The 15,614-nt window shown below is 33.7% G+C and overlaps 2 protein-coding genes across 2 annotated transcripts; both read right to left on the bottom strand.

Annotated features, from left to right (window-relative positions):
• Positions 1-507: 507 nt before the first annotated feature.
• Positions 508-5,881, bottom strand: LOC129757664 (uncharacterized). The gene is made up of 3 exons (XM_055754948.1): positions 5,631-5,881; positions 5,441-5,566; positions 508-1,486 (listed from the first exon to the last, which is right to left on the bottom strand). Exons 1-3 carry the CDS (start codon positions 5,794-5,796, stop codon positions 843-845), a joined length of 936 nt encoding a protein of 311 aa, XP_055610923.1. The 5' UTR covers positions 5,797-5,881; the 3' UTR covers positions 508-842.
• Positions 5,882-6,292: 411 nt separating this feature from the next.
• On the bottom strand, positions 6,293-9,892 carry LOC129757663 (arrestin domain-containing protein 3-like). Its single transcript, XM_055754947.1, has 3 exons — positions 9,576-9,892; positions 7,224-7,355; positions 6,293-7,151 (listed from the first exon to the last, which is right to left on the bottom strand). The coding sequence occupies exons 1-3, from the start codon at positions 9,688-9,690 to the stop codon at positions 6,436-6,438; spliced, it is 963 nt and encodes a 320-aa protein (XP_055610922.1). The 5' UTR covers positions 9,691-9,892; the 3' UTR covers positions 6,293-6,435.
• Between the last annotated feature and the right edge of the window lie 5,722 nt (positions 9,893-15,614).

The raw sequence follows: 15,614 nt of genomic DNA, 5'->3' as shown, positions 1-15,614 counted from the left end.
TTTGGCACAAAGCTGCCACCCCAGAGCCGGTGTTAGAGTGTTGGAAAAAAAAAGTGTTTCTGGAAATATGAAATCCCTTATCGAAAAAGGGGGAAAAATAATTGTTTTTTTTTTTTAAGGCCCGCCACACCAAAAAATTCAAATTGAGCCTCCTGGTAATGGACTCATCAGTTCTCGGCACGTCTGGCAGCTAAGAGAAAAGAAATTAGGATCGCGTTCAAAATTTACTCATGCCGAGAACTCATTTTTTTAAATTTAATGTGCGAGGTAATGTAACTTTAAGCAAAACAAATAACACTAAAAGTGAATCTCAGTGGAAAAGAAGTTTCCTTTTAAGAGATCCACTTAGAAAAAGGGAATTAAATTAAATAATTAAATAACTACTTACTATTAGAAACAATTTATTTTACAATTTATAAAAAATACATAGGGCTCCTTTAAAATAGAGCATCGTGATAAAACCTCAATTACTTATAAATTTTCAGAATCAAAAGTACTTTCAAAATGTGAAAAAAAAGGCTTCACACATAGATATTCTGAAATGACTAGACAAGCTTAAAAACTTATTTGTTTTTTTTTTCGATTCAAGTTTACAATTCTAATGGTTCTTTTAATAGTGAAAAATTTTCACTTAGCGGGAGTTTTTAATATTTAAATAAAAAATCAATACAACAATTTTCACAGCTGAAGGAAAACTTTCATTCGATAACTTTTGGTTTGTGAAGGTATCATATTTTGCAAAACACATACGGAATGTTTTTTTAGAAGACAATGTTCTTCTTATAACAATGTGCACTATTCCCTGAAGTTTAGCTGCATGCTGTTCAATAGTATACTCCCTTTCATATTCTTCCTACAGTGATTGATTCACAAAGTAAAAATTTTGGCCTCACAAAGCCGGTATAAACTTGGACCACCAGTTTGTAGTTGATTTTGAAGAGGTCCGAGCTAAAAGTGGTGGCCGTCGTAGCCGGAACCCTCAGGTAACACCGGATGCAGGTCGGTTTCGTTGTCAGCTGTATGCTGGTGAACAGGGCTTCCTGTAGCACAACTTTCTCGTGCTTGATTCTCGCCTGAGGAAGTTGCGTGTGGTACGAGTTGTACTGTATGAGCATGAGTATCATTTTACGAATTTTGGTATCGCAATCCGAAGCGAACTGCACGAGGAGCGGAATATTCTGGCCGGGAAGAAACCCGGTGCCGGGCAGAGCAAACGTTACTTGCAGATTTTTTGGCCGCCAAAATCCGATCTTTTTGTTCTGGACGATTTCAAATGGCTGTTGATTCGTTCCGTGGAAATCGGTGCGTCCGAGGATTCGCAAAATTTTACTAGAACATGATGTTCGCTGTTCCGAGTATTCCAAGACCGCTTCCATGGTGTAACGAATGGTGGCGAAATCTTTCTCCATCCAAGTGGGAAGGTCACCGGGAAGAGCGATTCGAAATTGGTAGGTGTAGAATCCAGCTTGAAGAATAGTTGACTTATCTGTGGACAAAAGAGGTTAGAATGAAGAATCCCTTCCGAATTAATGCTCAATTGGAATAATGCACTGAATTATTTCTTGATTGTTTGATTAACATTATTGTATGAAATGAGTGCGGTAGAAGTAGGCCTCGATTTAATAAGCAGCTTAAAATTTGTTAAAATAAATAATTTGTTATGGATAAAACTAATTGGATTGCGAAGATCAGGTTATATCGATAGAGGAGCCTTGAAAAATGTTCACCTATAGTCATGATAACTTTTTGAAGATTATAATTTTCGTTGGATGGAAGCTCTGATATCTTCCATCAAGAGGTTATGGGTGACGCACGCAAAGATCCGGTCCACAGGAACTCGCAGTTCTCAAGCATGTAGTGTCCACGTTATGGATGTTTCGACTTGTTAGAAAACCCCTTCTGGGAACGAAGTCGATAACAGTCGACATTGAGAGAGCTGTGCTCATAATGTAAAAAGTATGTAAGCCGATTGAATAAATGTATCTTTCTCTTTTGGGTTGACTACCGACTGTAGTAGACGTGTTTCATTTCTTTCCTCATATAAAACCTCCTATTATGAAATGTGTATTTTATCATCACTCCCTTTTAATGTTTGTTGGTCATCTCAACTGGCGACGAGGATGAAATTATGTTTTTTTTTTTCATTTTCTGCGGAAAGTATGAAGCGTAAGTTTTAATTATATATTACATAGTGACAAACTGAGTGATGTAAGCAGAATTTTCAGTCATAGACTGTAATGGTGGCGAAAACCTCTAGTTGAGCTATTTCGTGATGTTTGAATCTCAAATTTTGGTTCAAATTTGTTTCGTGAATGTTTTTTTTTGGCAACAGTTTTTTTTTTTGTCGGAAATTTGGTTGAAAACACATTTTTTCCGAAGTTTTGTGTGAAAAGCACATTTTATTTGTGGTTTAATTCACCATTTTGGTTTTTTTTTCGTCCAGCATTTTATGATACATACAGTTTTATTCTTTTCTCTTCAGCTGTTTTTTAGGAGTGCGTTCCTTCCCGTATCTCTTTTCAGCTACATGCTTGGCCAAACATTTTGTGATGGGCTCTCACTAAATTACCTCATGAAATGAGAACTCATTCACAGGCAGCATTATTCAGCAGTGGTGAGCAGTGAGAAGGATGATTTTGTAGCCGTCAGTAATCAGTGTCTATTGTGTTACATCGAACACGCAATGGATTTTTTTTCAACAATGCCGTGTTTTAGAAGAGAACTGCAAAAGAAAAGTTGGTGCTGAATCGGTTGGTGGAACCAGATATGTATTAACGATTGTGCCATTTATGGTTTTCCTGATCCCCGAGGCGAGGATTGGCTGCTAACATCTGGCGAAAACCGCTGTTTATTTCTAACTCACAGTTATACTGTTACGTGCTCGAGACGAGAAGGATTTTAACTCTTAAGTATCTGCTGCTGCGAAGGTGTTTTTTTTGTGTTTTAGTGTTTTGTTTTTGGAATTTTCCACGATGGATTTTTGCACGAAAGAATAAGTTTTTTTTACTTCCGTGAGAGCATACCTGTCTAGCAACCCGGTGTGTACGTGTCGTGTTTATATAATTTTAACTGAGATTGAACTGTGATATTTTTACGATTTTTTTTGTGTTTTTTTATACATTTTGTGATTTTGCTGATTTTGCTTTTTATACCAATTTAAGATATAATAATTAAAAAAAAAAAAATTAATGCAATGTTCAACTTATCATTTTTTTGCTTATGTGCCACAACAGTTCGCCGACAATATTCAACGAGAGTATTCGAAGTTGATTTACGATGTATGTTGTATCTTTTTGTTTGGGCAAATATCTTACAAAATCAGTGCTTCTTTTTTTTTAAAAAAAAAGGGGTGATATTTTTTGGTTGATAAATATCTATCTTATTCAATTTGTTTTGAGTGTCCCCTTGAGTCGCAGAATCATTACGATCTCAGAAACCACTTCAGATCTACATTGATCATGAAAAAGAGATTGACGTGAAATTTGATTACATTTACGTTTAGTGAAGGTGATTTTTGAAAGTTTCACTATTGGTCGCTTGAAGGATGAGTTTTGCTCATAAGCACCGTTCAGAAGCTACGAGTGGCTGGAAAGCAAATCTTTTTTTTTTCCAAAACGAAACTATCTGTAGACTGAACCAGCAGTATTATCTTGGTTAAGGTAAATTTATTCATCCAGAACTCTTGCATGTTTCAACAACCAGAGAATGAGTGAAGTTATGTAAACCCTGAAAAGAAATGACTTTCTTGTCGTTTTTTCGATTTTCAGGGGGATAATAGTAGTAGGTTAAACAGCAACAAAGAAGAAAATATAATAGCAATATTTGTTTAAAAAAAATTAATACAAAATGATTAATTATTAGTAGGATAGATATTTGTATAACATGATGATTATCAAGAATCAAATGTCCATGTTCTGGATATCAGAGTAAAAACGAAATAGCGAAGTAAAGAGTTTTCGAAACACTTTTAAAATGTATTAAGAATTATGAGTATACAGTTAGTTAAAAAAAATACTATTGTTATTTTAAGATGATCAGATATTTTCGTCTAAGGGTGGAGGAGTTGTAGTGTCCACGTTATGGATGTTTCGACTTGTTAGAAAACCCCTTCTGGGAACGAAGTCGATAACAGTCGACATTGAGAGAGCTGTGCTCATAATGTAAAAAGTATGTAAGCCGATTGAATAAATGTATCTTTCTCTTTTGGGTTGACTACCGACTGTAGTAGACGTGTTTCATTTCTTTCCTCATATAAAACCTCCTATTATGAAATGTGTATTTTATCATCACTCCCTTTTAATGTTTGTTGGTCATCTCAAAGCACAGGCTATGATAATTGGCGCTTCCAAGTGGAAGCATATTAGAAATCTGTGAATCCGTCATACGTGATCAAGAATGATCCCTCGGTGGTTATAGCTGAATGTGTCAAGTTTCTGAATGGGGCGGAGAGGCGACATTTTTGCTATTTTCTTTTATTCATCATGAACTGCTAGACCTCTTACGGGAGTTACGGGACAAGAAGACGTCTAAGGAAATTTCGACAGGCTTGGAATACGTTTGTACGAAGAAATCCGTTTGGTTGAGAACCTTCATCAGAAAGCAAAATATGAAGCCAAAAGGTTGAAGGATCGTCAGTTGAGAACCATTTGAAACTCTTCCAAGACCTTGTTCGACAGCTGAAGTTGGCCGCCACTCTTCCCGACTCATTTTACCCCTCTAGTTACGGCGTTGGTTCAAGAAGGCTCGATCAAAAATCCGTGAGCGGTTATATCTTCAAAGTAGGTATTCGATATTGCATTGTCATCCGTTCATGTTTTTAGAGAAAAATCGTGACAGCATTGCGATGATCACAAACACTGAAAAATAGCGTGTGATGTAAGTGATGTCAAACAGCGTTCCTTGCAAGATCATGTGGCACACGGAAGGCTAAAGATCGCAGCAATGGGAACAGGTAACCAGCTTGCGGATGCGTTTACCAAAGCTTTAGAACCGGGACGTTTCTAAAACCTGCGAGAATAATCAGTAATCACAGTATCTATACTTAAATCTACCCTGACCGCCTCCATAGTAAAGCAAACCAACAACATTGAAGATAGTCAATAAGTTAAGCTATTTAATGTTAATTTTATTAACTTTTATCAAGAGAAATACTGAGTCATAAGAAATGTGGTTTGTAAACAAGTGCGAACCAACAAAATTTAAAAAATTGGTGTGATAATACTATACTACTACACTGTCATCTGTTGCACTTGAACTGTTGCACTTGAAATGTGAGACACCTGTTCCCTGTGATGCTTCTTATTCAACGACTGTTGGCAAATGTTCAGGTTGTTGTTGATTTATTTATATTGACTGATTTTTTGTGTAATTTAGCAATAAGCTTTCACAACAGTTAAGTTTTATAATCAGTTCATTACTAAGAAATTCTTTCTCTACTCACTTTTGAAATCCACTAGATGCTGTTCGATGTTCAAATAACTTTCTTCACCCTTGAATGTGATCGTTGATCGTCCGAAGCTTTCCCGCCACTTGGTACTTCCAGCGCCGGTAATTTTGAGCTTCAACCCTATGAACGTTAAAAAAGTTGAACAACATCTCAAAAATCACATTCCACTGTTGAAACTACCAACCGTTGATCTCGGCTGCTTTTTTCAAGGTAAGCACAACCTCGCCGGTGACCGCTCCTCCCGAAACAAACACACCATCCTGATTGCCCAGCACGATCGCTATCTTTGGCGAGGTCGAAACGGGAGAACTCGGCACTGAGCTGCAAAGCCTTAACTCTTCGAAAACCATCGTCCTGGCGTTTCGCGACACTAATGTTCTATCGATATCCGTCCGGGGCACTGTCGAATAGGTACTTGATCGCGTTTCGTCGATCGTTGGGCGACAAATGTAAACGAATCACGGTTGCAATCCAACAGCAGATTTCAGCAAAAAAAAAAAACAAATGGAAGAAACTGTTTTTTTTCGACCATTTGTGTACAGCAGCCGCAGTTCATCTTCTTGACATGGGAATTAAAAATAGATCCGATTCGTGTCTATTTCGCGCGCCTGAGTTGTTCTTGCCAGCCAGGCAGCGTCAAGCGGCAATGGAAATAAGAAATAAAACTCCACAAATCTGTTGCTTTCAGCATAGATTTGTACCCACTCTGACCTGACCATATGAAATGGATCATTTTTGCATTCCAGGCTTTAGGGAATGATTCAAAATTTGTTTTGATGTATTTCGAACCTTTGTATCAGTTCTTGGACGTCATCGGATAACAACAACCAAACTCGCTTAGCCGTTTTGTGATATATTTTTAACGATTTAACAAGCAAGTTTAGACACTTTGCAAAACATCATACAAGATAATCTGATTTCATAAATGTTAACATTGAGTACAAAACGCTTCAAATAAAACAGAGCTTTGCGATTGTGTTCGTAGTTTCTTAGGTTTCCAGCTCAACGATGGTCGATTCCCGGCGGTCACAGTTAAGCGGTACGGTTCCAATGGTGATCGGGATGGTCAGTTTCATTACCTGATGGACGGCTCCTACCTCGAGTTCCGCTTCCAGTTCGTAGTCGATTTTGATCTTCTTACAGCAACTGTCACTGGGGGTTGTGGCCGGCAGTTCAGGTATTAGCAAATTTTCCTCGTATTTGCACCCATCGCCCAAATCTTCGAACTGTTCGACCTCTATATTGACTACATCCTCGCGATCGCTTTTGATCTTCGCCCGAGGAGTATCGCTGGTATAGGAAACGACCATGACCAGTTTCAAATGTACAACTTGAATTTTGGAACTACTTTCGTTGTGTATTTCTAACATCACCGCAATACGTTGGCCCGCTACATAGCCAGTCACTGGGGCTTGCAGAGTCACCAATAATGGACCGGTTCTACAAGGCCAGCAGCGAAACGATTTGCTTATTTCGGCCCGGGCCGGGCCACGAATCGAGGTAGGTTCTAAGTTGAGATCGACGTTGCGCAATACGATGAATTCGATGGTAAAAATTTTATCCGCCTTCCAGGATCGTTGCAAGATCACCGTTAGGATGTATTGAATCCGGCCGTGCTTGCCTTCGAAGGTGGTAGGAAGCGTTTCCGGCAGGAAACAGTCGAAACTATAGGTATGCTTCCCCGCTGGAACATCCGTTGTTTCACCTTAAAAAAAATTAAAGCAAACAGTTTCAACAGTTATATTATTTCATATAGCACGTACAATGCGTAGATTACCTTCAGCTCTGAGCAGATCTATTTCGGAATGCAGACATGCTTCACTTCCCTTGAAAGTGGTGCTGTATCGGTTTGGTCCCCTGTACTGTAGCCATTTGATGTGGGCAACACCGGCAATGATCAATTTGATTCCTGTTGGATGAAGAAGGTTAATTAAATATTCGAACTATAAATTTTTGTGGACTTATTGAGGAATAGTCAAGATAGCCATGACTTGCTGTCATGGCTACGCAGAAACAAACTAGAAAACCGTCAGCGGTAGATTGCAGAACTCCAACGGAAAAACCACAAACATCAATTCGGCTGGCAGTGAGCGAATCATCGAGTCCCTCGCAACTGGTAAATATGGATAAGCTACGGTAAGATTCTGACGGCGGAATATTTTTTTTTAACACAGGTATGCGTGCCTTGAAGACATTTTTAAGGAAGACAGCAAACAGTTGGACGGCAACGCGAAGGTGAGGTTGCTTCTCCGCAAGATTGCACGCTGTTTTAGGAACGCTTCTTACCAAAGCACCCCCGAGAATTCTATTTCGAGGAATCGTTGAGAATTGGAAAACTTTTCGGAAGAAAAAAATCTCGCCTGTACGCTCGCATAGTACGTCAAGAACGATGCTGATGATTCTTTCTCCTACGCGACTTCCATCAACAAACATTGTGAAGCGTTCCGGATGACGAAGCTCTTCAACGATCAAGTCACCACGTGATGGAGTCATCAGGACACGAAAGAGTAATAAGCTGGATGGAACCACTCCGACACTGGAATACCTATTGGAGGAATGTAATCGGATCATCACGTCAAACAAGACAACAAAATGATCGAAAAAGGTGCAAATAACAAGCACGTAAACAAAATCGCACATCATCCATGTGAAGACCCACACTATTTATGTCAAAGACTGCCCTTGTCTACCCGTTACTTGCAAGACGGGCCACCAGACGATCACCACAAGGATGGATATTGTTCCTCCGCTCGATAGGACTAATCAAAGCCAGCCGACAAAACTAATCTCGAGGACACCGTCTTTTCCAATGGTTAAGTAATTCGACCATTCTAGGATACGAGATTGGTATCATCGATGAATTTCTTCCAAATATCACCGTACATGGCACCACCAAGCAAGGCTGAGGGATCGCTCAGCAGAGAAATCAAAGATTGGAGGTTATCTAAAACGGTAGTTTGCATCGAATTTCTCTAGTAGAAACATGGTGGACATTAAAATTAAAAAAATAATTGTCGTTTCTGGATGTAGAGTAAGGTTGCCAGATTGCCCGGTTTTATCCGGGTTTGTCAGGATATTTAATACTAAATTTGAGAACAGTCCGGCCCGGCCCGGTTGCCCGGATATCATTGAAAAATGCCCGGATTTTGCCCGGATTTATTCACTTTATTTGGCAAATTAAAAAAAAAAACAAACACCTTCAAAACGAAATTTATTGAGCAAGGCTTTTTGGAAGCCTAAAATACGGTTCAAAATGAGTTTTGATAAAAAAAAAATCATTTTTTTTTTCTTGATTTTTGTTGAGGAATTTCTGAGTTTTGAGAAAATTTGCCCGGATATTACCCGGATTTATAGTCGTCAATGTGAAATCGAATGCCCGGATTTTGCCAGGTTTTTATATAAAAATTGCCCGGTTTGTCCGGCCCGGATACGTGCTGAAAAAATTCTGGCAACCTTAATGTAGAGTAAAATCATTAAAATATTATCCAATATTCTTCAAAAGTTTTTTCAAGTATCCTATGTATGAAAATCATATTTAATTCCTATAACTTTAAACTTATTTAAAGAGCCAAACATAGTTGATGATTTTAAAATATAACAGAATGAAAATTTCTGAAAAAAGTAATATTTCATAATATTAAAACAGCCACAAGGTGTGAATGTAACCGTATATAGTTGATTTAAATATAAAGAATACATTTCTGGCATTTGCTGATGTATTCCATTTTACTATAACAACATCGTTTATATAGTACAGTACATTTAATCAAACATGATGTCGAAATGATTCAGAATCGTATGCCTTCCAGGTTTATGATTTTACAATAAATTTCGTAAAAACGCCGTCAATGGGTTTCAACTTCCTTCCCGCAATTTCCTCTCGTCAATTTTTTTTGGATTGCATTTGCGCCTGCAAGGTATGCCATCTTTTTCGCACGCCAGACAGTCGCGCCCATTTTTACCCAACCCACTTCCACTGTTGCTGCCTGATGGATGGGTTTTCCTCCATTTGTCCACTCTCTGAACGATTGAGGTCCTTGGAGATAAAAATTTCCAACATTCCCCCTATTGGTTATTGTGTTTCGAAATATTCCTACTTGAACTTGAAATAAAACCTCATTTGAATTACCGTTTACTTTTTTCGTTTCCGTAAAAGTAAGGTCGACACTGCCGTCCAGCTTTTCTCCACAATAGTACACCTTATTGGCATCGTTTCGCAGTCGAAATTTACAGGTGGTTGGCATTATGCAGCAGTGATGGGATGGAAGAAAAACGCACGATTCACTACTCTACTTTATGATAACTCTACACTGATGAATGAAAAACAATGATGCTGTGGTGCCAGAGATCGATGACGGATTCGGATAGGATGCGGGAAGCTGCGATCATGCAGCGAAGGATATGATGTGGCCTTGCTCAACTAGGGCGTTCGTTTCGTCGTTAACACTGGATGATAAAAGGAGACTGATTAGATGGAACGGTGTTGCATACCCTTCAGGCGCAACAGTCGGGAAGCGCTTTCTTTGAGAGAGTAAAAAAATCTCAAATGTGTTGGTTGTGTTCATATGAGGGGAGGGCAAAAGATTTTGGGTGGCTGCTGCCTGAGGTGGGTGGTCATTGCCAGCTTTCATACGTCGGATGCATCCCAAAACTTCCTTCCAAAACAATCTGGGGGAAGGAATGGGGCAGATTCATACGCATGTGCAATGCCGATTATGAAATATGCCTTCTTCGAGTGAGTGTGAAACTCTCATAGAGAAACGTCGTAGTAAAATAATTCATTCAAATGGCGTGTCTACTGGCCATTCATCAATGCCAGCCAAAGGTGAGCTACATAAACGTAAACAGGTTGTTTCCAGACTTCTTTCGCTTCAATTGCAATCGAAATAGGTACCTACTCTTTAACGCATGGTCTAGCAAATTCAAGGTTAGGTGTTATTCCTCTTCTTTTGGTTGAAATGTTGCTTCAAACAATGTTAAAAAGTAGTTTTGAAGATTTTCCCAACACTGATCTTGTCTTTGTAAATAAGAAAAAACATAAAATTCGTGCAAAACAAACGCCTGAATTGCTACTATAAAATAACAACAAGATTAAAATAAATAAAAAATGCGTAATTTTTCTCATTTTTTTTGATTCGGTATAATCATTGCTTCTGAAAACAGTGATTTTATTCGTTTGTTCAATTATATCATTTTTGTCATTCCTATCGTTGTTGTCAATTTAGTAATTTTTTATCATTTTTATCATTTTTGTCAATTTTGTCTTTTTTTTTTTATTTTTGTCATTTTTGTCATTTTTGTCAATTCTGTATTTTTTGTCAATTTTATCATTTTTATTATTTTTGTCATTTTTGTCAGTTTTGTCATTTTTGTCATTTTTGTCATTTTCGTCATTTTTGTCATTTTTGTCATTTTGGTCATTTCTGTCATTTCTGTCATTTTTGTCATTTTTGTCATTTTGGAAATTTTGTAAATTTTGTCATTTTTGTCATTTTTGTCATTTTTGTCATTTTTGTCATTTTAGTCATTTTTGTCATTTTAGTCATTTTAGTCATTTTAGTCATTTTAGTCATTTTAGTCATTTTAGTCATTTTTGTCATTTTTGTTATTTTTGTCATTTTTGTCATTTTTATCATTTTTGTCATTTTTGTCATTTTTGTCATTTTTGTCATTTTTGTCATTTTTGTCATTTTTGTCATTTTTGTCATTTTTGTCATTTTTGTCATTTTTGTCATTTTTGTCATTTTTGTCATTTTTGTCATTTTTGTCATTTTTGTCATTTTTGTCATTTTTGTCATTTTTGTCATTTTTGTCATTTTTGTCATTTTTGTCATTTTTGTCATTTTTGTCATTTTTGTCATTTTTGTCATTTTTGTCATTTTTGTCATTTTTGTCATTTTTGTCATTTTTGTCATTTTTGTCATTTTTGTCATTTTTGTCATTTTTGTCATTTTTGTCATTTTTGTCATTTTTGTCATTTTTGTTATTTTTGTCATTTTTGTCATTTTTGTCATTTTTGTCATTTTTGTCTGTTTTGTCATTTTTGTCATTTTCGTCATTTTCGTCATTTTTGTCATTTTCGTCATTTTCGTCACTTTTGTCAGTTTTGTAATTTTTGTAATTTTTGTAATTTTTGTAATTTTTGTAATTTTTGTCTTTTTTGTCATTTTTGTCATTTTTGTCATTTTTGTCATTTTTGTCATTTTTGTCATTTTTGTCATTTTTGTCATTTTTGTCATTTTTGTCATTTTTGTCATTTTTGTCATTTTTGTCATTTTTGTCATTTTTGTCATTTTTGTCATTTTTGTCATTTTTGTCATTTTTGTCATTTTTGTCATTTTTGTCATTTTTGTCATTTTTGTCATTTTTGTCATTTTTGTCATTTTTGTCATTTTTGTCATTTTTGTCATTTTTGTCATTTTTGTCATTTTTGTCATTTTTGTCATTTTTGTCATTTTTGTCATTTTTGTCATTTTTGTCATTTTTGTCATTTTTGTCATTTTTGTCATTTTTGTCATTTTTGTCATTTTTGTCATTTTTGTCATTTTTGTCATTTTTGTCATTTTTGTCATTTTTGTCATTTTTGTCATTTTTGTCATTTTTGTCATTTTTGTCATTTTTGTCATTTTTGTCATTTTTGTCATTCTTGTCATTTTTGTCATTTTTGTCATTTTTGTCATTTTTGTCATTTTTGTCATTTTTGTCATTTTTGTCATTTTTGTCATTTTTGTCATTTTTGTCATTTTTGTCATTTTTGTCATTTTTGTCATTTTTGTCATTTTTGTCATTTTTGTCATTTTTGTCATTTTTGTCATTTTTGTCATTTTTGTCATTTTTGTCATTTTTGTCATTTTTGTCATTATTGTCATTTTTGTCATTTTTGTCATTTTTGTCATTTTTGTCATTTTTGTCATTTTTGTCATTTTTGTCATTTTTGTCATTTTTGTCATTTTTGTCATTTTTGTCTGTTTTGTCATTTTTGTCATTTTTGTCATTTTTGTCATTTTTGTCATTTTTGTCATTTTTGTCATTTTTGTCATTTTTGTCATTTTTGTCATTTTTGTCATTTTTGTCATTTTTGTCATTTTTGTCATTTTTGTCATTTTTGTCATTTTTGTCATTTTTGTCATTTTTGTCATTTTTGTCATTTTTGTCATTTTTGTCATTTTTGTCATTTTTGTCATTTTTGTCATTTTTGTCATTTTTGTCATTTTTGTCATTTTTGTCATTTTTGTCATTTTTGTCATTTTTGTCATTTTTGTCATTTTTGTCATTTTTGTCATTTTTGTCAATTTTGTCATTTTTGTCATTTTTGTCATTTTTGTCATTTTTGTCATTTTTGTCATTTTTGTCATTTTTGGCATTTTTGTCATTTTTGTCATTTTTGTCATTTTTGTCATTTTTTTCATTTTTGTCATTTTTGTCATTTTTGTCATTTTTGTCATTTTTGTCATTTTTGTCATTTTTGTCATTTTTGTCATTTTTGTCATTTTTGTCATTTTTGTCATTTTTGTCATTTTTGTCATTTTTGTCACTTTTGTCATTTTCGTCAGTTTTGTCATTTTTGTAATTTTTGTCAATTTTGTCATTTTTGTCATTTTTGTCATTTTTGTAATTTTTGTCATTTTTGCCAATTTTGTCATTTTTGTCATTTTTGTCATTTTTGTCATTTTTGTCATTTTTGTCATTTTTGTCATTTTTGTCATTTTTGTCATTTTTGTCATTTTTGTCATTTTTGTCATTTTTGTCATTTTTGTCATTTTTGTCATTTTTGTCATTTTTGTCATTTTTGTCATTTTTGTCATTTTTGTAATTTTTGTAATTTTTGTCATTTTTGTCATTTTTGTAATTTTTGTCATTTTATGAATTTTTATTAATTTCGTCAGTTTTGGCATTTGAGTCATTTCTGTAAATCTTGTCATTTTTGTGATTTTGACCACTAATTTTACACATTTTTTAAACAAATTTTTCCTGGCTCAAAATTATCAAATTTAAAATTCTTTTTTTTTGTCATTTTTGTCATTTTTGTCTGTTTTGTCATTTTTGTCATTTTCGTCATTTTTGTCATTTTCGTCATTTTCGTCACTTTTGTCAGTTTTGTAATTTTTGTAATTTTTGTAATTTTTGTAATTTTTGTCTTTTTTGTCATTTTTGTCATTTTTGTCATTTTTGTCATTTTTGTCATTTTTGTCATTTTTGTCATTTTTGTCATTTTTGTCATTTTTGTCATTTTTGTCATTTTTGTCATTTTTGTCATTTTTGTCATTTTTGTCATTTTTGTCATTTTTGTCATTTTTGTCATTTTTGTCATTTTTGTCATTTTTGTCATTTTTGTCATTTTTGTCATTTTTGTCATTTTTGTCATTTTTGTCATTTTTGTCATTTTTGTCATTTTTGTCATTTTTGTCATTTTTGTCATTTTTGTCATTTTTGTCATTTTTGTCATTTTTGTCATTTTTGTCATTTTTGTCATTTTTGTCATTTTTGTCATTTTTGTCATTTTTGTCATTTTTGTCATTTTTGTCATTTTTGTCATTTTTGTCATTTTTGTCATTTTTGTCATTTTTGTCATTTTTGTCATTTTTGTCATTTTTGTCATTTTTGTCATTTTTGTCATTTTTGTCATTTTTGTCATTTTTGTCATTTTTGTCATTTTTGTCATTTTTGTCATTTTTGTCATTTTTGTCATTTTTGTCATTTTTGTCATTTTTGTCATTTTTGTCATTTTTGTCATTTTTGTCATTTTTGTCATTTTTGTCATTTTTGTCATTTTTGTCATTTTTGTCATTTTTGTCATTTTTGTCATTTTTGTCATTTTTGTCATTTTTGTCATTTTTGTCATTTTTGTCATTTTTGTCATTTTTGTCATTTTTGTCATTTCTGTCATTTTTGTCATTTTTGTCATTTTTGTCATTTTTGTCATTTTTGTCATTTTTGTCATTTTTGTCATTTTTGTCATTTTTGTCATTTTTGTCATTTTTGTCATTTTTGTCATTTTTGTCATTTTTTTCATTTTTTTCATTTTTGTCATTTTTGTCATTTTTGTCATTTTTGTCATTTTTGTCATTTTTGTCATTTTTGTCACTTTTGTCATTTTCGTCAGTTTTGTCATTTTTGTAATTTTTGTCAATTTTGTCATTTTTGTCATTTTTGTAATTTTTGTCATTTTTGCCAATTTTGTCATTTTTGTCATTTTTGTCATTTTTGTCATTTTTGTCATTTTTGTCATTTTTGTCATTTTTGTCATTTTTGTCATTTTTGTCATTTTTGTAATTTTTGTCATTTTTGTCATTTTTGTCATTTTTGTCATTTTATGAATTTTTATTAATTTCGTCAGTTTTGTCATTTGAGTCATTTCTGTAAATCTTGTCATTTTTGTGATTTTGACCACTAATTTTACACATTTTTTAAACAAATTTTTCCTGGCTCAAAATTATCAAATTTAAAATTCTTTTTTTTACTTACATCAAATTTTCTAGTTATCATTCTCATAGCTCAAGCAAAAAACGCCGGGATTGCTGCTGTACCTTAAATGATTACGTTTTTTTCACATAATTTGGTCATATGGCTACAGTTTTGCAAGTAAAGATAGAATATGGTAATCAATATTGCTGAAATGATGTAAAATATCGAATATTCCGAGCTAGTGGCTCCAGAGAGTAATATTCCTATTTTCTTAATTTCCTGTTTCAGGCCGAAAGAAAATTTTGAAAAAAATGAAAAAGTTATTGAAGCTTTCGAAGGTCATATTTAATCATGGGATTTGTGCAGAATCAATCTAAAGTTTTGAAAAAAGACATTATTGGACCTTTGTTGCCTAACTCAAGGCGTATAAAGTAGCAACCAGTTTTCTACAAAAGTTTTTGGGTTGTATTTCTTTCATTTCATTGTATAAACACTATCTCACTTTTTTACATTTCTTTTTCCCTCAATCATATTCATAATGAAAGCTAAAAAAAAGTTTAAATTCTGAAAGTTAAAAAAAAACTATAGGTAATATCTTATCAGAATGTAATTGCCTCATTCTTGCGCTTAGTTACTTACACCATTAAATGCAACCAGTTTTGTGGCAAAAATTGGAGTTTTCCAAAAAAAAAACAACGAACAAATTAGAAAATGGTAAAGTCTTATTGAACATTACCTCAAACACGGACTGGTGGCTGGTTCA

Source organism: Uranotaenia lowii, chromosome 3 (genome assembly GCF_029784155.1).
Source record: "Uranotaenia lowii strain MFRU-FL chromosome 3, ASM2978415v1, whole genome shotgun sequence".
Classification (NCBI taxonomy): Eukaryota; Metazoa; Arthropoda; class Insecta; order Diptera; family Culicidae; genus Uranotaenia; species Uranotaenia lowii.
This window is presented reverse-complemented; position numbering and strand designations above follow the sequence as displayed.

Coding starts and splice junctions, on each gene's coding strand:
- LOC129757664 (XM_055754948.1), bottom strand. CDS start 5,796: ATGGTTTTCGAAGAGTTAAGGCTTTGCAGCTCAGTGCCGAGTTCTCCC. Junction 5,567..5,630: donor AAAAGCAGCCGAGATCAACG/GTTGGTAGTTTC, acceptor TAACGTTCATAG/GGTTGAAGCTCAAAATTACC. Junction 1,487..5,440: donor GCATCTAGTGGATTTCAAAA/GTGAGTAGAGAA, acceptor TTTTGTCCACAG/ATAAGTCAACTATTCTTCAA.
- LOC129757663 (XM_055754947.1), bottom strand. CDS start 9,690: ATGCCAACCACCTGTAAATTTCGACTGCGAAACGATGCCAATAAGGTG. Junction 7,356..9,575: donor GGAAACGAAAAAAGTAAACG/GTAATTCAAATG, acceptor TTCATCCAACAG/GAATCAAATTGATCATTGCC. Junction 7,152..7,223: donor AGATCTGCTCAGAGCTGAAG/GTAATCTACGCA, acceptor ATTTTTTTTAAG/GTGAAACAACGGATGTTCCA.